Below are 24,619 nucleotides of genomic sequence, written 5' to 3'. Positions count from 1 at the left end.
AATAAAAACCTTCATTTAAAACTGCATCTTGTGTTTACCTGTGTTATCTTTGACTAATATTTAAATTTGTCTGATGATCTGAAATATTAAAGTGTGACAAACATGCAAAAAAATAGAAAAATCTTTTTCACACCACTGTAACATAAGCAAAAACATGAATAAAACCCATATTTAAAAACCATATAATTTAATAAACATGCAGCTTTTTATATATTTTATATAGCTTCCTTGCTGTGTAAGGTATTTAATGTTTGCTTTAATTGTTTTATTTATTTTTTCCTTTATAGAAACCCTGCATAAAGGTATAATTACGTCGCAGGAAAGAACTCACTAGAACACTTGAAAACATCAGATGCTTAATATTAATAAGAGTTTATTTTAAGCACTCCATCTGAATCAGAATTTGTGCAAATCCAGGTAGCTGTTTAATAATTTATTATTTATGGATAGAGAAAATTGCAAGAATTAAATAGTTCATTGTAACTTTACAATCATAATAAAACAGGTGATCCAGGCTTTCACTCTTATCTTCACAAGAACAGTATATATAATGTATGTCCCACTTACACAATAGTGCATGACGAGTGTAAAAAGTTCTATTCAACATTTCTATGCATTTCAGGACATAACCCGTTAAGGCCATGACGTCGCTTGAACGACGCGCATGCGCACTCTTCACTCGCATCAGCGCTGTGTCTCCGTGCGTTATCCGGGTAAGCGATAAATACACTATGGGGAATTTTGTGAAATGTTTGTTATGCGTATGACATACATTATGGATGTCAGACGTTATTTTGTTTGTTAATTTGTGAGTAACCCTTGTCGAGCGAATGTCCAGTAAGAGCCCCGAGCTAAAAAGAAGAATGCTAATCACTGGTCCTCAATTAAACAGCATCTCAACAAAGTGTCTCAGAGCGCGACGGAGCCCCAGGCTAACCTGCTACATGCTAACGCTAGCTCACTGAGCTAGCCTGCTACAGGCTAACGTTAGCTCACTGAGCTAACCTGCTACAGGCTAACGTTAGCTCAATGAGCTAACCTACTACAGGCTAACGTTAGCTCACTGAGCTAACCTGCTACAGGCTAACGTTAGCTCACTAAGCTAACCTGCTACAGGTTAACGTTAGCTCACTGAGCCAACCTGCTATAGGCGGTTTGCTGACTTGACGTTTCTAACCACCGTGTGAGTAGATGAAGAAGTTTACGTTGTGGAAAACGTATATAACCCCTTGTTGTTCAGCTCCTTAAATGATCTTGTCTTTAATTTAAAGTTGCTGTTGTTTTTGCAGAAACAGCATACTAGCACACAGTCGGTATGTCTATAATTTAGCTTGTTAGCTTTGCGCGTATGTTGAAAGAGGAGCAGGTTAGCAAGATAATGCTAGTATCATGGCCTGTTTATATGGTTGTTGTTAATGGTGAAATGTACAAAATGAGTTACCGACGCTGTTTTCCGCTTTTTTTCCGTTGTGTTCGTTTTGTGTCTTTAGCCCGAGCTGATTGATTAGTTGATGTAGTTTAAATTCGCCCCTTACAGCAGACATGTTTACATTTGTGTAGAAGACAGCTGTACGACTTGGATAATGCGTTAGCTCTGTGGCTAACAAGCTCTGTTTACGATGCAAAGATGATATCGCGATATTAATTTCAGTTTATTCAGACTAACTGGTGCCCCAGTGATGTGTCATGGTTAATATATCAACTTGCAATTGCAATTTCAAACCAAAAATCCTTCCTCTTTTATAAAGGAAAGACTTCTGGAAATGTGATGATAAATTGGGATGGTGACAGTAAAAACACCGGTTATTGCTGGCTTTTGTTATAAAGACTAAAATCAAAATACTGAAGAACTGACATCTGATTTCAGCACGATACCCCAGTGCTAACCCACATTTTAATTACTAAGGTTTAATTGCCATAATTCTCAAAGTGGGGTCCATGAGGCACAGCCAGGAGTTTTTATTATTATTATTATTATTATTATTATTATTATTATTATAACAATAATTCATTATCAGGTTTGCTTTAATAATTATTGACACCTTTAAGTTTTTTTCTATTAATTAATTGTATTAGTTATTAGTTTAATCCAAATTTCAGAATAAAAGAGCTCTCTGCATAGTCAAAATATTATTTTGCACATTTAAATAATAAGACTATGTAAATAGTTTGATTGCATTTGCAAAATAAAAACGCATACTGAGAAGGGTCTACATCATTTTTAATGCCTTAAAGTAGCTTAAAGTTTAAAGTCTTGTTGGTTTTCATGTTGTAAAATAGATCACCATTTCCACAGGACATCGTTTGCTGCCGGTGCATTAATATCATAAGCTGTCCTCCATGGCTCAGTTCGGGGGACAGAAAAACCCTCCATGGGCAGCCCAATTTGCTGCGACTGCGGTGTCTCAGCCCGGACATTCTGCCCAGTCCATCGACTTGAACAGTTTACATTGTGAGTAATACAAAATGCATTAAGAATTATTGATAATTCGTGGTTTTTATTATTCTTAGTAATCTCCTTACATCCTCTGTAACCTGTTATGAAGATTAAAGATTCACTGTTTTGTATCCTTGTTTGTTCAGTGTTAACTGCAGTGTGCTTTGGATTAGGTTCAGTCTGCTTTGTTGTTCTGGTTTCTGTCCTGCCAAATTGTGAGTAGAGTTTGTTCCTGAAAAATTGCATATAACTTCTTATGTTTTGTTTGTCCTGCTACAGCTTTAGGTGTACAGCAGCCATCTCTTTTAGGTGCTTCTCCCTCCATGTACTCCCAGCAGTCCGCCTTGGCTGCAGCATCCCTTAACACGCAGTCCGCTGCCAATTACCAGATTTCCCAGCAGACTGCGGCTCTCCAACAGCAGGCAGCTGCAGCTGCCGCGGCTGCACTACAGCAGGTGAGTTGGTGTAATGTTGCACAATTCTGCACTGTGTTCATGTGTTAAAAGTGCTAGAATTCCAGCATGAATGCCTTCAATAAGAGAGCACAATATTCCCATTTCAATATAATGTTCTAATGTTGTTTAAAGAGTTTATGCTGGTGGTCTGAATGTTGATGCTGTACTGGAATATGAGTGTTTTCTAGCTCTGCTCATCATTGCAGTAACTCAACTCACAGCTGCAGTAAATAAACGTGAGGCTCTGATGTGTGCTTAATTTTAGTCTCAGATTAATTCAGCCCTGCAGCAGTACCAGCAGCAACAGCAACAGCAGCCACCCCAAGCTCCCCCACCACAGCCACCTCCTCAACAGACCCTCTACAATGTCCCACATCAGGTACTCATTTTCATCCAATTTTTTTAAAGCATGTGTTAAAGCATTTTGCACAAAAAAAATAATAACTCATTACTGCATCATTTGCCCAATTTACATCTAAATGCAGCACTTTTGAATCTTTGGGTGCAGTCAACATCTGTTAGATTCATGACATCTTAAGTAGGTAATTAAATGGAACAAGTGGCACAAACAGATGTCTTTTCACAGTTTGGGTAAAATAAAAAAATCCAAATGCATGGTTTTAGCTGATAACTGGTGTTAACACTGGAAATTGGTATAATGTTAAAAGACAGATAATCAGAAATACATACATTTTATTCATACATCTCTGTAGCTCTGTGTAGGAACAAAAGGAATCGTGACTGATAATTGGATTAGATTTTTTTAAATACTTTGAACTTTTTGGCGTTTAGGAATGATATTTGTGCCACCTGTATAAAAAATGTGTTTCCTTCATAGTAGTGGAAATATAATCCTGATAATGAATCTGTCAGCCAGAAAAGGCAAATATGCCTGCCAGGATTTACAAGCAATTTAGCGGTGAACTGGATTTTAATCATGCTTCATAGTATTCCTACAGTTGCCATTTTGTGATCTTGTAAAGGATTTTAGATTTTGCACAGTATCTGTTGTTGCAGTTCTGTCTGAACATCACGTGGTGCTTCAACACCAGCTTTTAACACAAAGTCAATATGTACACACTTTTGGCTACCTATGGATTTTTGATTTTTTGCTTTATAATTTGCTCATTCAAGCCTGTGATGCCCTACTTTAACTTTTTCTTAATTATACTCTTCAAAGAAAAAAAAACAAATTTATGTGGTTTAGATCATCATTAAAAAAAAAATCATTACGAGTTGAGGAACTGCTTTGTGCAGTGAACATGTTGGATGTTTTAGCAAATGTCAAGTCTCAGGGTTGATTTCTTTCCTTATAGGTAGTTGGCACCATGCAGCTTGTGTATTGGTTTGGTATTTATTCAGGTTAATGTTGCTGCATTTTGTTTTTTTTTCCTTCTGTTGCTTTGTAATTGTTCTGTAAATACTGTTGTTTTCATTGTTCCTTTATTTATTTGTTTTTATACAGCTTCCTCAGCCTCAGCCTGCTCTGCTTTCACAGGTAAACTTGATCATATGTTGCTTCATTAAGCTAACACATTCAACAAAATGTAAAGAATTAAACTTGCCATTAGGGCTTTGTTCACAACAGATAAAATTTTTGTGATTAAAAACTGATTTATTTACTTTATACAACAGTTGGTGCCAGTACACTAATTTTTTTGGGTTGAATGGAATTCCAAGTGGTATATTATTAAGAGGCACTGGGACTCACTTTGTGTATCATTCTGCTCATCTGTGATTACCACATAAAATCTTAGCTGCTAGTTAGAAACGGTTACTCTTAACTTGTACTTGTTTCTCATATTAATGATCGGTGGATATGACACACACAACTTTTTACCTATTTAATTGTACAAATCACAATGGGCTAGTTATCTAGGCATGTTTGAATGAATTTAGCTTAGGTCTCTGTATACTTTTGGCCTCATTTTAAATATAATGTTGCTATAATATGAAGTGTCGCCATTTCAGCCAGTCCTCAAATTTTTCTGTATGTGCTTCTATGCTGAATGTCAGACAGAATCATTATGAAATACTTGCTATGGCATGTGGCCTGGCTTTCTAAATAACCAAAAAAACCTAATATGGGGCATGTCGGTGAATACTGTATGTATGATATTTAGTTTTCTGTCATTTTCCCCAGCCCCCTGTTGCTTTGCCGACCAGTATGAGTTTGTCGAACCCACAGCAGACAGCACAGATCACAGTATCGTACCCGACCCCTCGATCCAGCCATCAGCAGCAGACTCAGCCACAAAAACAGCGTGTATTCACTGGGGTTGTCAACAAGCTGCACGATACATTTGGGTTTGTGGATGAAGATGTCTTCTTCCAGCTTAGGTACGAAGTAATCACTGTGTCACTGTGTTTTGGGTGGCTTTTAAATAAAGGATTTTTTTTAATGCTGATTTTGAACCCAGATTTCTGTTGTGTTTTTAGTGCTGTGAAAGGAAAAACACCCCAAGTGGGTGACCGTGTTCTGGTGGAGGCTGTCTATAATCCCAACATGCCCTTTAAATGGAACGCCCAGCGCATACAGACTTTACCTCAGTTACCCAACCAAACGGTGAGCATAAACATCAGCCAAACTGATCCTCCACCAAAAATCTAAATAACCAAGATTACTGGTTCTTTACTGCTTTCTGTAGATGTCATTGCACTGATGTTGATTACTGTGCTTTTAATCTCCATATTGCACCAGGCGGCCCAGCCCTTACCTCAGGTTTCCCCACAGCTGTCCAGCTTTTACTCTGACGCAGGAGTACAGCGCTACACTGACACATACACAGCGGTGGATTCAAGACCAAATGTAAAATTGTCTTTTGAAGTGCACACTCTTATAATCGTTTTCTAATAGTACATTCATGTCATGTTGGAATAATGGCAGCTGTAGAGTTTTCAGCTTGTTAAAGAAATGAATGTCTTCCATGGCTAAAGATAGTTTGATGTGTAAATGTCTGGATTTTAACTGCTGAATAAGAATTGGGAATGTTACCGCCTCTGGTAGAAAAATGCTTTTGTGAGCTGTTTAAAAAAAGAATATTTTAATGTGTTTAATTCAATGCAGATGAATTTGACTGCTGCTTAAGGCAAGTAAAACACATTTATGAAAATAACAGTTTATATTTATGTTGCACTGGGTGAAAGAACAAAATATTTATCCTATAATATCAAGAAAGCTTGCTAGATACTAAGTAAATTTATTTTGGTGGTATGTGGAGCTTCCAGGCAGAAGAGAAGAACAGCTCCACTGTTTAATTACCACAGTTCTTCCATGGCATGAATGAACTGAATACACTGCTTCTTTTTCCCATTGCACAGGAGCTAGTTGCAGTTCTTTGCTGCCCTAACTTTATGCCAAAGATGAGCTATGGCTAAAATCTTAGTGCTTCTGCTCTGGTTTACAGCATTGTTCTTGTTTGTTAAATGTCAGTTTTTATACATTGTAGTGTAGTGGGAGTTATGGCTTGACAGAATATTTAGAACCTTTGAAGCGTTAATATTTTCCCCCCAAATTTTTGCTCCATGTTAGTTTAATAGTAATGAAGTGCATGATAAATTAAGCATAGTCTAGGTGAAGTCAGTATTGTTCTGTGTACCTAACCAAGTACTTTGAAGTGCAACAGTGAGGATGTCTCTGCACTTCTCTTGATCTCTTGTAGACCCAGGAGACAGTATTAATAATTAGTTAGGAATTTTAAGGTTTATTTTAACTCTGGACCTGAATGATCACTAATGACAGTCATGGATTACTGTTTTTAAGCAATGGCTAGGCTTGATAAATAATTGTTTTGGTATTTGAGCTACCTTCATACTAATTCACTCTTGTTTCTTTTGCCCCTTTTCCACCAAGGCAGTTTGAGTGCTGGTTCGGAGCCAGAGCCTAATTTGAAATCAGTTTTTTTTCTTTTTCAACACCCAAAGCACCGGCTCTGAACCAGGAAAAGGGGTTCTTAAGTAGCACCAAAATGTTGATGGTCTAGACTTAAGAACCGCTTGCATCAGAAGCTGGGGGTGGGGCTACTGTTAGTGCCTTTGATAATGTACCTTAAGTAGGGTCTGGGGGTGGGGCTACTGTTAGTGCCTTTGATAATGTACCTTAATTATACCAATGTTTAATACACTTTTACTTTACCGAAATATGATCAATTATCAGCACACATGATAGTAGGTAGCTACATGCTAAGGCTAACATTTTTTCTGTGTTATGATAAAATAATGTTATGTACTTTCTCGATTACAACCTCCGTTTATACAGATGACATGGAGCTGCACGTACACGGTGGATTCGCCGCGTTTGGATGCCAATGTAGGTTCGCAAAGCCATGAGCATTAACAGTAAAGCAACATCCGCCATTGTTGATGTTGTGTTTGTGTTTGACGCTGCTGCATTAACGTTGCTGAGAAAGATGACACGTACACTTGGCTCTGTGATGGCGGTCTAGCCCATGGAAAGGCAAACCGGTTCTTAGAAGGTTCGCCAGTGGAACCAACTTCGAACCAGCACCAGCTCTAAACCAACACCCGGTTCTTTCTGGTGGAAAAGGGGCATTTGTTTCTTCTTGTCACTGGGTTCTTTGTGTTTTAACAAAACTTTCCCTCAGGTCTTAACCTTCATAATGGATCTCTGTTTCATATGCCGGAAGTGAAACATTTTCTCTGTGTTAAATTGCATTAAAAAAAAACAAAAACAAAACAAGATATATTTGGCAAGCACCACTGCCAACAGGCTAGTCCCAAACTGGTTGATGTAAGCCTCTGTCTCATTTCATGCTAACTTGTGTACTACATGTTGCAGAGTCAGCCTCCTGCTCCCAACATGATGAAGCCAGGCCCTTCCATGATTCAGTCTCTACCTCCACCTACCACGTTCAGTGTGCCAGCACAAGGGCCCCCTCCCTCTCTGCTTCAGGCTCAGCTTTCAGCAGCCTCTCTTGCTCCCTTGCTCCAGAATCCTCCCCAACCTCTTCTTCCTCAGCCACCTCCAAAAGGTAGGGTAACATAAGCCAGTGTCCAAACAGGTTCTGAGCTCAGACAAAATGAGAGATGGTATTACCACACTTTCTTCTGTTTTAGCTGATGCTTCTGTCTGTCTTGTAGATTCAGTCTTTTCAGGGGGGTTGCTTCAGCCTCCAGTGCGAATGATGCCCCAGCCTCAGCCTGTGAGACGCATAGACCCCTCTCCTCGCTTTCCCAGCCGTAACGATCGACCAGAACTCATTCTGAGGAAAGAGGACAGAAGGTCAGTATTTATTTATTTTTATTTACTTATTAATTTCACTTTCTGTAGGTAACTCTTAATTGAAGTACATTTATGGTCATTATCTTATTAAAATAATCTGTGGGCAGCTGTTCACCTCATGCTAAAACCACCACATCTGTGCAAAAGCTTTTTTTGATTAGATAAACAAAACAGCCTTGAAAGTATGTACATGTACAGATTTTATTTAAATTCCCTCATTCACAAAAGCCTTTTGCATTTATTTAAAATATTACTTGGGGGTGTAATAAACAATATATTTGTCACATACATAGGAGGTTAATTAACTGTAATAAATCTGTGGCAGAGGTGACGACTCATCCTCGCAACTCTAGGTTCCTGTTTATTTCTGAACTTGGGTTACTGTCCCTGTGTAATTAAATGATTGTTTGCATGCAGTCGGGAGAGAGACAGAGAGCGGAGGCGATCCAGAGAGCGTTCCCCAGCACGAAAGCGCTCAAGGGACCGTTCACCTCGAAGAGATCGTTCTCCTAGACGTCCACGAAGAGTTGTACCACGATATACCGTACAGTTCTCCAAGTTCTCCTTGGATGGGTAAGACTTGTGCCAACTGTTTACTATTAAACAGTAAATTAACATGCATATAAAATACATGTGTGTTAAAATTGTGTATGTATTTGTGTGCTCACTCCACAGATATAATTGTGACATAATGGAGCTTCGGCGGAGGTATCAGAGTCTTTACATCCCAAGTGATTTCTTTGATGCCGTATTCACCTGGGTGGATGCCTTCTCCTTATCACGACCATTTACCTTTGGAAACTACTGTAACTTCCATATCATGCATAAAGAAGTGGACTCTTTAGTAAAGAACACAGCTGTACTTGATCCTCCTGATGCCAATCATACCTATAGTGCTAAGGTGTGAGGAAACGTTTACCGTTTTCAGCCATTTTGGCATTTTTCTTGTTAGTAAATACTTTTTTTGTGTATTCTTGTATGAGAATGCTATCTAAAAATTCTGATTGTTGTTTAGGTGATGCTGCTTGCAAACCCAAGTCTCGATGAACTATATCACAAGTCTTGTGCCTTGGCTGATGATCCACAAGAGCTGAGGGACTCTTTCCAGCATCCAGCCCGCCTCATTAAGGTAAAGCCAGACTATATTTGCTCACATTCTAATTCACAACAAACTACAGCAAACTTAGAATTTTATAGTTAGTAGTCGCCTTCTGAGAGCCAGTACTCTAGTCGGTTACAGGACAACTGTTTCAGCAGACGTTCTCATTTTGTTTCATTAAGGCTACGCAGCGTGTTATTTAACACACAACAGATTGTTTGTTGTTAGCATTTCTGCTTCTCTAAAAGCTAACTGTAAAGAGCCTTTCCTGTTTTTCCTACAATGAAGCTGGGTGTCAGTAGCTAGTGGTTTTTAGTTGGGGTTAACTGATGCCTTTGTATAGTTTGAGTGCCGAATGCTTTTATACCTCTTTAGTCCTTTAATGAGTATAGCATATGGTTTTTCTTTTGTCAACTTTTCTTCAGTTCTTGGTTGGGATGAGGGGCAAAGATGAGGCCATGGCGATTGGTGGCCACTGGTCTCCATCCTTGGATGGAGCCGACCCAGAGAACGATCCCTCAGTCCTTATAAAAACAGCAATACGTTGTTGTAAGGCTCTGACAGGCATTGATCTGAGTTTGTGTACCCAGTGGTAAGTACAGCTCTCTTCCGAAGTTCTAATTTGTCTCATTTTTTTTCCTGTGTGTGCATTTGTCAGTACTAGTCTTGAGCAATGCTAAAAACGCCAAACTTAAACATCAGCAGTCTGTGACTCACTGCATGGTTCTGACAAACTCTGACATGTCAGGGGCTTATTTGTTTACTTAACTGTAATTTATTTTTTGCTCTTTTATCTTTACTTTGCACTGTCCTTGCTAATGTGTGTAACAGTCATGCCTCTATGTGGTTGAATGCCCTTAATCTGTTGCTAGAAAAGCAGAGCCAGAGGAGGAGTCGCCACCATTACATTTTGTTTTATGACATTTGACATGTTAAATATCTTATATATTTAACTTGCTTTCACTGTGTCTTTGAATATGTCTTCCTCTCACAACTTTGTGGTTTATAAGCTATCCCTCACAAGCATCCAGTTCAGACTCTCAGTTTCTAAGGGGAGGGGTCTGGCAGGAGGGCAGGCGAAAAATGTCAGAATTTTATTGTCCGTTTTCGTTTATTCTGTCTGTCAATTTTCCCAATACATGGCTGCTGTTCATCGTGAGAACCTACTGTGGAGAGCTGCAGACTTATTTTCATGTCCTGTTCTGGGGTCATTTACCACAAAGTGGGGCATTGGGATTGGAGCTGTGTGTGTGTATGTATGGAAGTGTATTGGGGTTAGGCCTTGCGATGTCTGACAGAATGTTTCTTTCCAATGCACTTCTTCCTTTGCGACAGGTATCGTTTTGCAGAGATTCGCTATCACCGCCCTGAGGAGACTCACAAAGGGCGGACAGTTCCCGCACATGTGGAGACAGTGGTTTTATTTCTCCCGGATGTTTGGCATTGTCTTCCTACCCGCTCAGAGTGGGAAGGACTGTCCCGCGGACTCAAGGAGCAGCTGGCAGAGAAACTCTTGGCTGAACGGAAGGAGGCTGATGGAGAACAGGCACTGAATGCTAATCCTTCTTTTCTCATTTCCGCTTCTCACAGGCACAGGAATAGACAGACAAACACTCAAATACACAAAAACAAACACAGGCATCATTCAAAAGCCCCCTTTTTTTACTGTCCCTGTGTGTCCATCCTTTTACCTCAACCCCATCCCCTCCTGCTTCCTCTACTTGCTCTCCCAGCACTGCCCTTGCCACCACACCCCACCCCACCCAGCCTGCAGTCACACACAGCGGAACAGATTAGGACATACTTTAATGAGACTGCTTCTGCTGGTAAAACAGATTCTAGCTCTGCCTGATCATTCATTTAACAAGAAACATGTGTTTTTATATAGTGTAAATAGAAAATATTTAAATTCCATGGTTTTCTTATGGTATGTGCACATAGACCTATTTGGAAATTACTGACGTTATGAAATGGCATGCTGGAATCTGGAGAGCCAGAAAAAAATGTGTGTTCTAGAATGTTTTCTGTTATAATTAATTTTATATTTCAAATTAATATCTGATGAACTCTGAAAATTCCTTAGGTTTTATTTCGTGTCTGTCCTTATTTTTCTTTTCATTTTTCTTTTTGCTATATTCTATGATTGGACTGTGCCTAGACTTGTGGACTTGATTTCTCCAGGGAGGTTGGTTGATCCAAGGACAGTCCTCTATGACTAAATGTTAAAAAATGAGAGAAAAGGCATATAAAAATTAAGTTGCAAATTATAGTTATAGGGAATCCTTACACACACAGTCGGAGACCATCTGAATGCATCTGTCACATTTCTTGGACCCACTGTCATTGATTTATCTTTTTGTATTCCACAGAACTGGCATTGATTGGCTGATGGGTGGGGTTTGGATCGGTTCTAAAAGCTAGAGAGCTCCCATGTATACTAGAAGTTTGACGTTTTGGGTTTTTTTTGTTTGTTTGTTTGTTTTTTGCTTTCGTTTGCAAAATCGAGACCTCAGTTGGAGGAGAAAATCAGTCTGTTTTGACCTTGCTTCTTGCACGGATCAACTTTTTATTTCAAAAATGAAACCCATATTAAGAGCTACTGTTTAACTTTTTGTTCATCTGTTTTTCACTGCTCTAGGAGGAAGAGGACAAAGATGAAGACGATTCAAAAGAGGTTACTACCCCCACTCACTGGTCTAAACTTGATCCGAAGTCTATGAAGGTAAATGTCTTGTTAATTATTTTGGCCTCATTCCTTACTGAGCATCTGCTTTACCTGTATGCATGTGCCTGTGATTAGGTGAATGATTTGCGCAAGGAACTGGAAAACCGTTCCCTGAGCTCTAAAGGACTGAAGTCCCAGTTGATAGCACGGCTCACGAAGCAACTGAAGGTGGAGGAGCAAATAGAGGAATCTAAAGAGCCTGAGAAGGCTGAGCCAACCAGTGTGGAGGAGGAGGAACCCTGCAGAACGGAGGAAGATCGTGAGGTGAAAGATCACTTAAACTGATTTTGACGCATATTCTGAACATGTAGACGCAAACTGTGAGCATAGTTTTTATGCACTTGTAAAAGGAAGTCGATTGAATTTGTGTTTCTTTCTGAAGTTAGTAAGTTGAATTTTTTGTGACTTTCAGGAAGAGGAACGTAAACGACAAGAGGAGTTGGAGCGTCAGCGTAGGGAAAGGCGTTATATTCTCCCAGATGAACCAACAATCATTGTTCACCCCAACTGGGCAGCCAAGAACGGCAAATTTGACTGCAGCATCATGTCTCTGAGTGTGCTGTTGGACTACAGACTGGAGGATAATAAAGAGCACTCCTTTGAGGTTCGAAGTCCTCCTCCACATTTTAACAGCTTCATCGTAATTTATTATATATTGTGTATTTCAGTAGATAAAGATTGCTAGTCAGAGAAATTCATGTTGATGTAACACATTTCATCATGTGCATATTTTGCTTGTTAGTCAATTTATCTAGTCATATACAGGTGCATCTCAATAAATTAGAAGGTTGTGGAAAAGTTCATTTATTTCAGTAATTCAGCTCAAATAGTGAAATTCGTGTATTATATAAATTCAGCAGACACACACTGAAGTAGTTTAAGTATTTGGTACTTTTAATTGTGGTGATTTTGGCTCACATTTAACAAAAAACCACCAATTTCAAAAAATTTCAATACTTAAAAAAAAAACATTTTTAGTGAATTGTTGGCCTTCAGGAAAGTATGTACATTTACTCTATATGTACTCAATACTTGGTTGGGGCTCCTTTTGCTTTAATTACTGTCTCAATTCGATCAGTCTGTGGCACTGCTGAGGTGATATGTAAGCCCTGGTTTCTTTGACTGTGGCCTTCAGCTTATCTGCATTATTTGGTCTCCTGTTTCACATTTTCCTCTTGACAATACAGGTCATGTGAGTTTGCTGGCCAGTCAAGCACACCAACACCATGGTCATTTAACCAACTTTTGGTGCTTTTGACATTGTCGGCAGGTGTCAAATCCTGCTGGAAAATGAAATCAGCATCTTTACCAAGATACTTTAGATTCATGCTTCTTTCTGCTGACCAGCTTTTTAAACAGGTGCAGTGATTTTGGCTTTCAAAAAAAAACAGTGGACCAACACCAGTAGATGACATTGCACCCCAAATCATCACAGACTGTGGAAACTTAACCCTGGACTTCAAGCAACTTGAGCTATGAGCTTATTCACCTTTCCTCCAGACTCTAGGACCTTGGTATCCAAATGAAATCCAAAATTTGCTCTCATCTAAAAAGAGGACTTTGGACCACCGGGTAACAGTCCAGTTCTTCTTCTCCTAAGACGCCTCTGACATCGTCTGTGGTTTAGGAGTGGCTTAAAAAGAGGAATACGACAACTGAAGCCAAAATCCTTGACATGTCTGTGTGTGGTGGCTCTTGATACCTTGACCCCAGCCTCAGTCCATTCCTTGTGAAGTTCACCCAAATTCTTGAATCGATTTTGCTTGACAAGTCTCTCAAGACTGCAGTTCTCTCCGTTGGTTGTGCATCTTTTTCTTCCACACTTTTTTCTTCCATTCATCTTTCTGTTAACATGCTTGGATACTGCACTCTGTGAATAGCCAGCTTCTCTCGCAATAACTGTTTGTGGCTTGCCCTCCTTGTGAAGGGTGTCAATGATTCTTACCAAAGACTTAAACTACTTCAGTCTGTGTGTACTGAATTTATATAATACAGGAGTTTCACTATTTGAGTTGATTTACTGAAATAAATGAACCTTTCCACGACATTGTAATCTATTGAGATGCACCTGTATATTCACTGTCATCTTATTAATGATTTTGTTTCTGTGGTCCTGTATAGGTCTCGTTGTTTGCTGAACTTTTCAATGAAATGCTTCAACGAGATTTTGGCTACAGGATCTACAGAGCTCTTATTGCCATCCCGAATAAGGACGAGAAAAAAGAAAAGAAAGATAAGGCAAGAAAAGATGTAGATAGGAAAGAAGCTGACAGGAGGGATATAAAGAAGGAAAAAGAGGATGAGAATGCTGAGCCAGTCTCAAAAAGATCAAGAGAGGAGGATGATAAAAGGAGGGTAAGTGGATGTTACATGCTCCCGTTTGTCCTCACATGCAGTTCAGCTCAAAATCAGTCAGAAAAAGCGTTCATGCGAAGTTTAGAGTTCATTGTGTACTGAACTCCGATGTGTAGTCAGACTGTGTGTAAATTTGAGCATTGCACTCAAAAAAATGCTTCATTGACAGCAAAGCACTCAGTGGCATAATTTTGCAGAAGTAAATCAGACACACATCATTCTCAGCTCAGTTGACTAATGCGTGTAATTGTGTACAAGGAGCACCATGTAGTGCTGACCAGCAAAACTAATACAGGCCAGACAGCATATGAAGAATGATCTAAATTTAAATATGTCCTCAGACATTAAAAAGCTGACCTAATCATCTTCCAACATGAATACATAAATAACCTAGCTTTGAATAGACTTCAAATAACTGCCTTCTGGTGAGGTTAGGAAGTGGTTCAAATTTCTGATCAATAAATGCTGCATCCACATAGCTCTCCAGTCAGAACATGGGCTGTGTGGAATTCATGAATAAATTGGAAGCACCCTTTTCATATGTTTAAAAGGATGAAGACAAGGAGAGGACTTTGAAGAAAGAAGAATCCAAGGATGATGACGATAATGAAGATGAAAGCAGCAATAACAATGCTGATGAGTATGATCCAATGGAGGCTGAAGACGCTGATGAATATGACGATGAAGGTATAACTAGTATACTTGTAAAGAAATGAGTTTCTTTAATATTGTACAAATGTATGAGCTAAACATCAGTCATAATTCGCAGATAAAGATGACGACGATTCCAACGGAAGGGATAGGAGGGATGACCGCCGTGATGACAGAAAATCAAGGGATAGATCATCTAAAGATAAAGTGAGCTGTTTATGGTTATGTAGTCTTAACCATTATTTTGTTTTCTGCACCTCCGGTTCTGATTAAATACCTCTTTTGTCTGTAGGATGACAAAAAGAAGCAGATGGTCACATATGACAAAGATCTCCTGATGGCTTTTGTCTACTTTGACCAAAGCCACTGTGGCTACTTGATGGAGAAAGATCTGGAGGAAATTATGTACACATTGGGCTTGCATCTCTCAAGAGCTCAGGTATAATAGAATTTAATATAGTATAATAGTATAATCAATTTAAAGAAATTGATTTAAAGCAATAGCTTTTGCATCACTTTAGAAATTAATATTTAAAAGCTAAAAGAACAGAGATCATTGTTTGTCTTAACTACTTATTATGAGTTTTGGGTTATGTGGTGGTGCTAACAAGCTAAGGAATTTTTGTAGGTAAAGAAACTGCTGAGCAAGCCGTTAGTGAAGGAGTGCTGCTACTACAGAAAGCTAACGGATCGAGCCAAAGATGAACCCAGCCCAGTCGTAAGCGCTGATTCTCAACACGAGAACGCCTTGGGTAAGTAACAGTACAACGTCCCTGCAAATACATGGACAGTAAAACAGGATTACTGAAAAATAATCTATTTATAAGTGATCATTGGTGATGATCAGTGTTTTTGCTGATATGGCTTACAGGTAATCGACCTCTGCTGCCCAGTCAGAAGACAAAACGTGAGACAGCGGACAGTGACTCAGGCAGCCTTATCGTTTATAATGGCGCTATGGTAGATGTGGGCAGTATGCTACAGAAACTGGACAAGAGTGAGAAAGCCAGAGAGGAGATTGAACAGAAACTTATTCAGCAGGACACTAAAATGGGTACAGTATACAATCACTGTCGCGTTAGAATATCACAAGAATGGCCGGAGAAAATGTAGTATTTATATTATCATTGTAACCAGCAAATGATAGATTTTACAAATTCATTCAAATTGAGTCAAGATCAAATGTTTCAATTAGTTTTCATTAATTCCTTCCTGTTTGAAGTATATTGTAATTTTATTTGTGGCGTAAAGTTTGGACTACACGTTGGTGGCAGATGTATCACCACTGATTTTCTTGGCAGCAGGAAATAATAATAATAATAATATAGGATTTTTTGGGTAAGAAGTATTTGTGGTTCAGTTTATGATCTATCTATTTATGCATGCATGGCAAAGCTTTGGGAGGATCTTGTGCAATTTTTTTTTTATTTTTACACAACATGGGGTTTTAAGGAGGAGCATTGTAGCTGGTTTATGCTTAGGTTCGCTGGCTACCATTTTTGATTAATTTTGTACAAGGCTGTGATTGCATTTTTAATGACGTTCCCTGCTGTTCTGGTATTGGTTGGTTACCTTTTGTTTTGTCAAAACACCAATTTTTTTTTTTTATTTTTTTTTTTAATTTTTTTTTGTAATTTTGTCAATCACTGTTTACTGTTATAACAATTGGCCTTTTATTCATTAATTTGTTTATTTGTTCAATCTTTTACTTACATACACTATAGGGACAAATGTTTGTCCATCACAGCCATGTGTGCTTGGTGAATATCCCATTTCAAAACCACTGGCAAAAACTTTGGCCCACTCTTTGTTGCTGTAACTGCCTCTAATCTTAAGGAAAATCTTTCCACTATATATTGAATTGTGGCTGTGGGGATTTGCTGATCATGATGTCTGATGAGGCAGCGTGTGTTCCAGTTCATCCCCAAAGTTTCAGTGGAGTCAGTCAGTGCTCTTCATTTAGGTCGTTCCACTCCAAATTTAGCAAACCATGTCTTCCTGGACTTTGTGCATTGTTACTCTGGAACAGATTCATGCCCCTTAGTTACTGTGAAGGGAATTTGTAATGCTAAAGAATACAAAGACATTGCAGAAAATTGTATGCCTCCACATTTCAGGCCACAGCGTGTAGAAGGCTCACATATGATAATCACCTGTCCACAAAATGAAGGCAATATTAGTATATTTAAGTACTTTAGTGACATTTCATCGACCCAAACCAAAATAAATATTGCTGTGCGTAGCTGTGATGCTAAATCATTCTGAAGCAGTGCTTTTGTATTTCAGATGAAGATGCCAAACACATATCAGAAATCGAGTCAACTAACCGCAGTCTGATGAGAGATCTGGAGCAGGTGAAATCCAGCTTGAGAGAGACAGAAAAGAACCTCAGAGGCTGTGAACAGCAGAAGAGCAGCTACCAGGAGCATCTTCGTAGAACTCTGTTAAGCCTCGGCACAGTAATGAAGGACTTGCAGAGTATTGTACCTAATGTATGTACAACCACAAACTGAAACTCAGTCTCAAAAACGTGATATCTTACAAAACAAAATATTGTCTGTGGTTTTTCTGTGATTTCAGTCTTTATAAATGTTTTGTCTGTCTTCTATAGGATGATCATCCTGAAGATGGTGACAAGAAAACTCAGACTAATGGCTCAGATGACTGACCTACCGTTGCGTGTGCATCTCTGACCTGTTAACATGTTTAAACCTGTAAATAAGCACTAAGCTTGTGTATTTGGAAGCTGTTGGGTTGTTTTGTACAAATTTTAAAGAAAGAGGAGGTCATGATTTTAGTTGTTTTTTTTTTTTTTTCTTCCTCATTCCTTTTTCTGACTTTATACATAATTTATGTTCATTAATTTCATTCAGTAAAAGGCTTATCAAGTTCCTTTGTTATATTTAATTCTTGTTCTAATACAAGTGTCATTGATTTGAGAATTCTAGTAAACGATTTTTTTTCCAGTTGCCAGTAATCTTTTTATTTCTGTCCATGTTTTATCCATATGCTTGGAGGTATGAGTGGTTTATCTATATTAATTAGCAATAATGTTATTTATGTGTACAAAGTGTGTAGAACAGGAGACGAGGGTTAATTCACGTTAGAAACTGGGTAGTATTGTGTTGGGTGCCGAGCCAGGCTCAGGGTAGTTATCGTTTTGTTTTACTGATGCCACAGATCACATCTTTTGTGTAATATCTTTGCCAGCACATTGCTAAATTGCTGCTATCTTGTATGTTGGTACGATCTATGCTGATGCATGCATATTCGCTTAATCCTGACACTTCAGAGTGTTTTCTGTAATCTTTTGGTATCTCCTTAGTATGGGGATGGCACTGTGCGCATGGGTCTTTTTTTTGGTCATTTCAAACGTTATTTCTGGCACAAAAGCTCAAGTCTGTTTTTGATATAGTGGTTATTGTGTAATACTCTGCATAGTATTTCACTCTGCAGAATATTCCAGAATTGTAGTTTGTGTGAATGTGAAAAACTGTTTTCCCATATTATTTTTCTCTGGTCAGACATCATCTGTTTGAAACGGGTGGGTTATAGGGAATGGAAAAGAGCCAAACTTAGTAAAAATGAGCCCAAAGCAACCAAGTGCATATTATTTTTCTAATTCAGATGTACTGTCATGGTTGTTCTGTGTAAAAATAAAATGGTTCATTTTAACATTTTAATTTTGCATTTTTATGTTTTCTCTTCCGTATTAATGCTGGCTAAATACTGGATGTTTCTAAAACTGCAAGGCATGTCCTCTAGAGGGCAATATGTGGCAAAGTAAGAGCTTTTGTGTTTTGAGGCCAGTTGGTAGTAAAGACTCTAGTGTCTCTTCCTGCACAGTGGCGTGTTGTTTACTTCCAGGAGCATATATGATCTATGGGTGTCATTTGGATCTTGGAGAAAAAAAATTCTCCAATACGTGCAAGATACATTTTCTAAGCAAGGGGTTGATTGTCAGGAGATCATTTAGGGCATTCATTATTCGGCCATGTAGATAATCCAGAAACCTGGGGTGAATTTTAATTCTGAACTTCAAATACGAAAGCTTCATTGTTCTCCTTAAATAAGGATTCTGTATTGACATTCATTCAGTCTTTTGTTAACTACATCCCCCCATGACTGCTTACTTACAGAACATTCCAGAGCAGAGAACTGACTTCAGGGGAACAAAGGAGAAGAATTAGCCACATTTTCACTGCTTTGTGTTTTTTTTTTTTTTTTTGTTTGTTTGTTTTTTAAGAGTAAGGTGAATGTTTCCCTTTTTCTTATCCTGAAATTGTGTCCTCTATGGTATTGCTTCCATATTAATGACTAACATGCCCAGATTCTGGCTTTCCTACCTGCAGTGAATTGGAACAACACAATACTCAGTTCTCTGTGAATAGATATTATGTTGGTCTTGATCACTGCAGCAAACTGATGCAGTCTATGACATGGTGCAACTAGTTAAGTTGAGAGATTCCCCCTGGGACCTACAGTTGATTTGAAAAATCACTCAGCTGATTCCTGCCGTTATGAAATGCTTAACATGTGCTATACCTCATTTTCCACAGAGACTGTCCTTGTAATATGAAACTAGAGAGCTCTATTAGCAGACTTGAAGTCAAACCCATTTTATGTTATGAAAACCATTATGGTCTATCAGTACTGCTCCAGTGATCTAGGCCACATTATTACACTGCAGTACAGCTGGAGCAGAGGCAGGCAGACTGTTGTGGAATCAAAGCGTGTGCAGGTAAGCGCACACTCTCTCTCAGACAGAGGGCTTTTGTGCCTCCACCTTCTCTCAATCTCTCAGGACTGGATAACAGTTGCACATTAAAGAGCCACTGCACAATTGACTCATTTAACACAGGCTTGATGCTTTATCCATTCCTTTCTTTTTGAATATGGAGCTTGGGTGTCTCTGGTGAGCCAGATTTAGGAGGGAAAAAAGATTAGATTGCTACGTCTGCTTGATAGTACCAATGATTTGATGAACAGGGTAATAGAGAAGCTTGCAGGTTTACACTGTAGCTTTCTAAAAGTAAGTAACTGGTACATCTAACATGCTAAACAGAAATACACACTAGCCCCAATTCAATGGTTCTATAATTCAACATACCCTTAAATATCAACCATGTTTTCTAAAGTAAATTTGCTGTTTTGCCTGAAAGCACCGCTGTGATTGCTTCCGTTGAATTTTTGCATTTCTTTTGTTTCTTTAAGGCTATTGTGTGATTTCAGATGTAGAAGTAAACATGACTCTTTTGTCTACGGCTTGACCCATTAAACACACAACTATTTACTTCCACCCCCTTTTGTTCACACATTGCCTTGCTTTCTTAACTCAGGCACCTCCCCATATTCAGAAATTATTATTGCACAGCAAAACTGAGCCATCATCCTCAAAAACACTTAAATGCCCTTTTTGTAACATGTTGGCCTTTTCCACGTGTTGTAGTATGAACAGCATTACATTTAGCTATTAAGCACAGAAACTCCACAGGAGCAGACAAGCTAAGATATAAGAATTTGAATCAGAAATATTAATGAAAATAAGTACTTGAAAAATCGAAAGAACAAAATGCACATTAACATTATCCACAGTGTATTCTTCACTGCCTTTCATTGCCTGGACTCTATTCCAAAATACAAAATAAATTAAACTACTTTTTGATATAGCGGTTTATTGTAGTTACTTAGTTTTGGTGAATCTAACTACTGCCATTGTACACAGAACAACAATTAGCATTTGGCACCCATAATACTACATTTTAGTGTTAAATAAATATTTACCCATAATGTATTTTTGAAAAAAAATGTGCTACATAATCTAGAGTTCTCTACATGTCTACATCTAGATAGTAATCTAAAATGAAAGATGAAAAGTGACTGCCATGTTTAAACACTACAGAAACAAAGAGAATGTTTTAAACACTATAGAAACTTGATAAGAAAATATTTTTAATGATGTTACTAATTGTTGTTTAGCTAACTGGATAAATACAATTCTATAAACTCTTCACTATTAGTATTACCTAAAATAAGACAGGAATTTGCACTGTCTATAATTTGTACTATATTTTAGATTTTATATAAATTCTTATCAAATATCAAAGACCTAAAAAGGGAAGCGGAACTGCATAGTCTGAATGGGAATGATGACTGAAAACCATTGACTTACATAATGTTTGTTACCTTTAGGTGGGTTATACATGAGAGGAGCCATTGATGGGTGTCTTTACATTTCTTATCGCTAGCTCAGGCCTCTCTGGTGTCTGAGGGTTCCTTATGCACTGCTCTGCCACTGCCCAGCAGTCACAAGTCCGATGAAAGTAGTGTGGTTGTTGAGGAAATTATCCTGTTTCCTGGCTCTGAGGCCAGGGAATACAGGGTTACAGTGTGAGAAACCTGTGCAGTTGTTTTTGCTTGCCCCCTGGGCATCTTGCACTTGGAGCACCACGCCTCTATGCCATCTACAAGACTTTCCCTGCAAGCTTTTCATAATCAACTGTGTTGACTTCTGGCCTGGAACCTGCCACCAAAGGAAGATTGACGTATTGCATGGAAAGTGTTGGGTATTTTTTTATTTTTGGAAAGTTAGTGTTTTTGGGGTGAAGTCTGTCACTGTATGTTAAATAAAGCTTCCAATAAAGCATTGAAAAATGGGAGGAATAACAACCCTCAGTTGGAAGCATGTTGCATTAAATCCACTGAGCAACAATGAGAACAAATGCAGGCTATACAGTATCTAAGAATTGTTGGCGGTTGTCCTGTTTAACTTGAGACATACATTTTATATATAACAAATGCTTTCAACAAAAAACCATGAAATAACAAAAGTTCATTTTAAACCATGAAATAACAAAAGTATTTCATGGTGCTTGAGAGTATGGTACAGGTGAGGGATTAAAAAAAGACTAGATATAATAGATTTAATCTACTGGAGCTCTAATCCTCTCCTTTATTGTTACTGAGCTTCACTATATACTGACCCGGAACACTCTAGCTGAGGCATTTCCTGCATGGTTTGTGTTACCATGGTTCAGGGTCACTGAATTCAGCAGAAGACATTTTAAAAGGTTTGCTAACCAACACATGATATTTGATGTTGCATAAAATATATATTTTATATAATCTACTTGCACATGTATAATAATCCCTTGTTGCAGTAGTGAGATAAAAGTTGTGACACTACATTATGCACAAACCCTAAATCTGAATCCCCCATAAAAACTGGTACATTCTTTTGCACATTCTAGAAATTTTAGAATATGATACCGGACTATTTGGCAGTGCATTTGAATGATTTGCCTGGCTGTGGGTCCTGTTGTCCTCCCCCTTTCTTCCTGTATTCATATTATTGCTGAAGTGCTATAACATGCCCTTAACCTGCAGTCATATACTTATCTCACCTTGCTGCAAACAGCAGTATATTCAGTGGCCTCATTGGATACTTCTCTTTTGTGTAGCTGTATACAAAGTTGCTTTACAGACAGGGACTCCACAGACTGGACTGAGTGAAGAAGAGCATTAATGTGTTCACAACATGCATATTTTTATATTTTCCTCTCATTACATTATCAACCTATACCAAAACTCTCCATATACAAGCAGTCATTAACACAAAAATCATGTATTGTGTGCATCTAAAAACGTAAATTTTCGGACACTTTGACTGTCAAAAGTTTAAAAACACATTTTAAAAGCAACAAATTACTAAGGAGTTCAAGTTCATTTAGAACTGCCACAATGATTCCCTTTAATTTTCTATTGTTTTATTCATATTCTCAGTAAAGGGACACCATTTGTATGAGTAACCGTGGTGATTGAATGGTTAGTAAAAGAAAAATTCTAATAATGATTATTCCTCACATCGGATAATATAAAAGAATATATAAGTAAATGTGGTGACTTAAAAATAAAATAAAATTCTTATTACCTTTGGAGATCCCTGTATATTTAAGTTTATTATTGAGTGTTTTTTGGAGAGTGGCGGCAGGCAGTTAAAAATGACTTCCATTATGAACACGCTGCCACATGCCCATTTATTATTGGACCACATCAATTGGTAGCACATTGATTTTTTTCCCCCCTGAAGTTTATTGGCACTTGAGTCTGCTAGTGGCCCCTTACATCGGTGCACACCATAAAGATTTAACAAGGAGTGGTGAAAAGTGGCTTTGATCCAGTTTACAACCCAATGCTTACACATGCAACCATCATAAAACTGTAATGAGAGAGAGAGATTTCCTCCAGAAAGCAAATTCACTGTCATGTGCAAATGCTAAATACAATGATTCAGAAATCTTTCTTTAGTTTTTTTTTCACTACTGAAATTGGAGAAATGGTAGATGTGTTAATTTGGGGCTGGTCCTCTACAGCTAAAATTCACAGGTTCATTAAGTTTGAGGTTCACACAGACAGTAGTTAAGCACAAACACTGTGGACATCAAGGCCCTGAATACAAAACAAGTGCATTGTCTGAGGTCTTTTCTGAAGTGGGTGCAGCCCATTGCACCTTTCTCCAAAAGGTTTTATTTAAAATGGGAAGATGTAATGTATACTTCACACAGAGGAACTGCAATATCCTATTCCACTAATGGGCCCACATTCAATGGCCGAGATATACAGGAGACCCTGTTTGGATTTCATTATGCAGCTGCTCCTTTGAATTCATGGACCTGATGTATGAGGTGTCTCATTAACCATAGCCTGTAAAAACACAAATCAAACCCTGGACTTATTTTCTGAGGTATAACTTACGCTTTAAGCGTTGATACCCAAATACAAGACTCAATTTACATGTAGCTAGCCCTCAAAAACAGAATTTTTGTAATGTTTTGTAAAACACTGGGCACAAAGCAGGACTACACCAAAGCACACCAGCACCATGCACACACATTCATGCATAGTGGCAATTTAGTGTAGGCAGTTCAGCTACTGGTATATCTTTGGGAAGTGGGAGGAACCCATGCACAAAAATTCCCCACTGACCCAAGCATGAGATTGAACCTAGGTTCCTGAAGCTATGAGATGGCAATGCTACCCTCTGCACCATCCATCTATCTATCTATCTATCTATCTATCTATCTATCTATCTATCTATCTATCTATCTATCTATCAGCATACACATAACTATAAGCTGAGCTGTTTACTGCTTAACTTAAGAAATCGCAATACAGTCCTAGATTTAAATAGTCAAGTCAAATCAAGTCAAGAAGCTTTTATTGCCATTTCAACCATATAAAGATGTTGCAGTACACAGCGTAATGAGATGTTTCTCCAGGACCATGATGCTACATAGAACAAAGACTGAGCTACAGTATTAAGGACTTAAGTAAGTTAGTCCTAGTCACATACAGTGCATCTGTGCAACCTGGTGCAAACTGTGCAGGACAAGAAGACAGTGCAGGACAGAAGACAAGAAGACAGTGCAGGACAGAAGACAAGAAGACAGTGCAGGACAAAAGACAAGAATACAGTGCAGGACAGAAGACAGTGCAGGACAGAACACAGAAAGGCAGTGCAAACAAAAATTATAGGGCTGTATGTCCAATCAATTTTACTTGTGTAGAAATACTGGAATGAAGTCGTTAGTATTATATCAGCAGTTACATGATATATTGTAAAGTCAAGTCAAGTCAAGTCAAGAAGCTTTTATTG

At 38.3% G+C, this 24,619-nt stretch overlaps 1 protein-coding gene across 4 annotated transcripts; it reads left to right on the top strand.

The window, feature by feature from the left end:
- Positions 1-641: 641 nt before the first annotated feature.
- ccar1 (cell division cycle and apoptosis regulator 1) lies at positions 642-18,647 on the top strand. 4 transcript variants are annotated; one of them, XM_060872323.1, is made up of 27 exons: positions 642-713; positions 2,297-2,452; positions 2,717-2,892; positions 3,158-3,271; positions 4,358-4,390; positions 5,036-5,232; positions 5,332-5,458; positions 5,594-5,701; positions 7,151-7,201; positions 7,691-7,883; positions 7,993-8,134; positions 8,552-8,707; positions 8,810-9,035; positions 9,150-9,263; positions 9,659-9,825; positions 10,569-10,779; positions 11,872-11,955; positions 12,034-12,222; positions 12,371-12,562; positions 14,080-14,313; positions 14,865-15,000; positions 15,083-15,171; positions 15,257-15,403; positions 15,593-15,716; positions 15,836-16,018; positions 17,251-17,456; positions 17,576-18,647. In XM_060872323.1, exons 2-27 carry the CDS (start codon positions 2,341-2,343, stop codon positions 17,630-17,632), a joined length of 3,768 nt encoding a protein of 1,255 aa, XP_060728306.1. In that variant the 5' UTR covers positions 642-713; positions 2,297-2,340; the 3' UTR covers positions 17,633-18,647. The 4 variants fall into 4 exon arrangements, with proteins under 4 accessions (XP_060728306.1, XP_060728305.1, XP_060728308.1 ...); XM_060872322.1 differs by lacking the exon at positions 642-713 and adding an exon at positions 722-1,183; XM_060872325.1 differs by lacking the exons at positions 642-713; positions 7,151-7,201 and adding an exon at positions 722-1,183.
- The last annotated feature ends 5,972 nt before the right edge of the window (positions 18,648-24,619 follow it).

The sequence above is a fragment of the Tachysurus vachellii genome, chromosome 6 (assembly GCF_030014155.1).
Source record: "Tachysurus vachellii isolate PV-2020 chromosome 6, HZAU_Pvac_v1, whole genome shotgun sequence".
Lineage (NCBI taxonomy): Eukaryota > Metazoa > Chordata > Actinopteri > Siluriformes > Bagridae > Tachysurus > Tachysurus vachellii.
The sequence above is the reverse complement of the archived record's forward strand: the minus strand, read 5'-3'. Positions and strand labels throughout refer to the sequence as shown.

Coding starts and splice junctions, on each gene's coding strand:
- ccar1 (XM_060872323.1), top strand. CDS start 2,341: ATGGCTCAGTTCGGGGGACAGAAAAACCCTCCATGGGCAGCCCAATTT. Junction 9,036..9,149: donor ATCATACCTATAGTGCTAAG/GTGTGAGGAAAC, acceptor ATTGTTGTTTAG/GTGATGCTGCTTGCAAACCC. Junction 15,404..15,592: donor TGCATCTCTCAAGAGCTCAG/GTATAATAGAAT, acceptor GAATTTTTGTAG/GTAAAGAAACTGCTGAGCAA.